Source organism: Perkinsus marinus (assembly GCF_000006405.1).
Source record: "Perkinsus marinus ATCC 50983 genomic scaffold scf_1104296928128, whole genome shotgun sequence".
NCBI classification, from domain to species: Eukaryota; Perkinsozoa; order Perkinsida; family Perkinsidae; genus Perkinsus; species Perkinsus marinus.
This window is the reverse complement of record NW_003216943.1, coordinates 1-2,470: the sequence shown is the minus strand read 5'-3', so window position 1 is coordinate 2,470 and position 2,470 is coordinate 1. Positions and strand designations below refer to the sequence as shown.

General features: G+C 36.8%; 1 protein-coding gene across 1 annotated transcript in view; it reads left to right on the top strand.

Annotated features, from left to right (window-relative positions):
* Positions 1-2,029, top strand: part of Pmar_PMAR010008 (myst histone acetyltransferase, putative) — a gene marked incomplete at both ends in the record, with an annotated part of 2,371 nt that extends 342 nt beyond the window's left edge. Inside the window, 6 exons of the mRNA XM_002788405.1 lie at positions 285-400; positions 446-533; positions 871-981; positions 1,229-1,361; positions 1,752-1,881; positions 1,934-2,029. Of these exons, the coding sequence (XP_002788451.1) occupies positions 285-400; positions 446-533; positions 871-981; positions 1,229-1,361; positions 1,752-1,881; positions 1,934-2,029 (674 nt within the window). The remainder of the gene's footprint in view (positions 1-284; positions 401-445; positions 534-870; positions 982-1,228; positions 1,362-1,751; positions 1,882-1,933) is intronic.
* Positions 2,030-2,470: the final 441 nt, after the last annotated feature.

Here is a 2,470-nt window from a genome sequence, read left to right as displayed (position 1 = left end):
AAAGGGAATTGTGTTAGAATGATATGGAAAGGTTGTATTATTGTGAAGGGGGTGTGTTGAAGAGTGAGGGGAAAATTTTTGGGAAAAATTTCTTTTCGATGAGAGTTTTTGTGATTGTCATTGTTTATTCGAATTGGGAAATTCTGTGGAATTTTCAGAGAAAAAAATCCGCGGATGAAGAATTTTTGGGGTTTTTGTGTATTATATTGGAAGATACGTGTGGAAAATTATCCGAGGGGGTTTTCATGGAGAAAATTTTCGGAAAATTTGGGAAAATTTTTCAGAAAAGTTTGGAAATGTCTGCCACTCGTCAAGCGAATTCGGCAGAAGGTTCTTGTGGGAGCGGAAGCCCACCAACGACAGATTTCGAATCAAATGGAGCCGCGAGTAAAACTGACAGGTGGGAGGATCGAACCGGGGACCTTTGGGATGGAAGTCTTGGTAGGAAACGATTACGCCATCACCAACTCACTCCAGCAGCTGTGGCGGGACAGGCGGAGGCTCTTGCGAAGGAGTTTGAACATGCGTTACCTGTGAGTTGGGAAATTTATGAGAAAATTTTGGGAAATTTTTGTACATTTTTGCTCTATGCGAATGAGCGCGGGGGGCAACTACGTGTGTTGGTGAGTAAATTAAAATTATGAGAAAATTTTGGGAAATTTTCGTCGGTTTTTATACATTTTTACCAAAAGTGGAGAATGAGGATCGGAAAATATGCAACTACGTGTGTTGATAGCACTTTGAAAATCCTGAGGAAATTTAGTTGGTTTTTGTACTTTTTCTACCAGAATTTGTGTAACCGGTGAGGAAATCCTTTTTTTTGGGATTTTTTCCCTCATTTTTCGGAATAATTTTGTGGCGCGCGGTCAGGTTGGTACAGTATTGATATGCCGAATGATCGAGTTAGACCAATGGCGACATGGTACGGTGGTGAGCATCAGGAGGAGAGAAACGCTACCGGAAGATCAACCTTTGCAACAGGTGGGAAAATATGAAAATTGGGGGAAAATTTTGGGAAATTTTGGGAAATTTTTGTTGGTTTTTGTCCCCTTCTACTACTTGAGTTCCTGAGCTCAGTGGATGAGGAAAGCGAACATATATTCCAGAAATTATGTAATTCAAAATTTTACGATAATATTATTGTGAATGATCCGTCATTTCCTCAGACTTTTTTGATAAAAATTTAGGGAAAAAATGAATTTTTTTTCCGATTTTTTTTTCTATTCAGGCAGGAGATCATGATTATTATGTACATTTTCAACGTATGAACCGCCGACACGATCGATGGATAAAATGGGAGGATATAAAATTGCCGGACTCGTCGGAGAATAGCAGCGAATCGAATGGAGTTAGCGTGCCAGGTAAATCTTGGTCGATCTAAATTTTCGTAAATTTTCCTAAATTTTTGTAAATTTTCGTTAATTTTCGTTAATTTTCGTAAATTTTCGTAAATTTTCCTAAATTTTCGTAAATTTTCCTAAATTTTCGTGGTTATTCGAGATTTGATGGGTCTCTGTTGGGTTTTGGAAAATTTCGGAAATTTCTTTTCGATTCGAAAGTTTGGATTTTTGGGGAAAAATCTTTTCAGCGTCTTTGTGGTTGCCGGTTGAGGATATTCATAGTGATGCAAAAATCTTGAATTTTTCCGAAAAAAATAAAATTTTCCCAAATTTTCTTCCCTCCCGGTTGATGATGGTTATATTGAGGGAAAAATTTGAGATTTTATGGGAAAAAAATAAGATTCTTTTCAGCGTCGTTGTCGCTGCCGGTTGATGATGATTATAGTGACGATTCCGATCATGAAGGGATGGGAAATGAAGAGCTCGAGAGCTGGGAAAAGGCCACGAGAGTTAAACGTATTCAAAAAATATTCTTTCACAAGTGAGCGATTACGGGAAAATTTGGTAAAAAAATTTTGCGGTTGTAATTTTAGGTATATTTTCGACGCGTGGTATTGGGCGCCATTTCCGGAAGGTTACCAAGATTTGGACATTTTGTATTTTTGCGAATTCTGTCTGAAATTTTTCGAGTAAGTTGGGGAAGAATTTTTTCGTGATGGTGGGGAAAATCATTTTTTCCGGAAAAATCAGTGTTTTTGTCACAAAAAAGAATTTTCTGGAAAAAAACAGTTAGTGATATCATTTTCGGAGAATTATGATGGTTTTCTATCGAGTTGGGGAAAATAACGTCCATCGCAATGTAGGATTTTTTCCGGAAAGTTATGTGCTTTTCTGAAAAAAAATAAAAATTTTCTCACTATTTATTCATGAAAAACTTCATGTGACAAAGCGTGATGCGCGACTTTTTTGGGGGAAAAATGGCAAAAAAAGGGAAAATTTTCGGTAAATTTGAATATGATGTATGGAATGCATTTACGTACACTTATTTCGGATTTTTTTATTTCAGAAATCGGAAAATTTCTGGTTTTGAGGGAGTTTATGATTTTTTTTCTGTTTTTCAGCACGAGAGA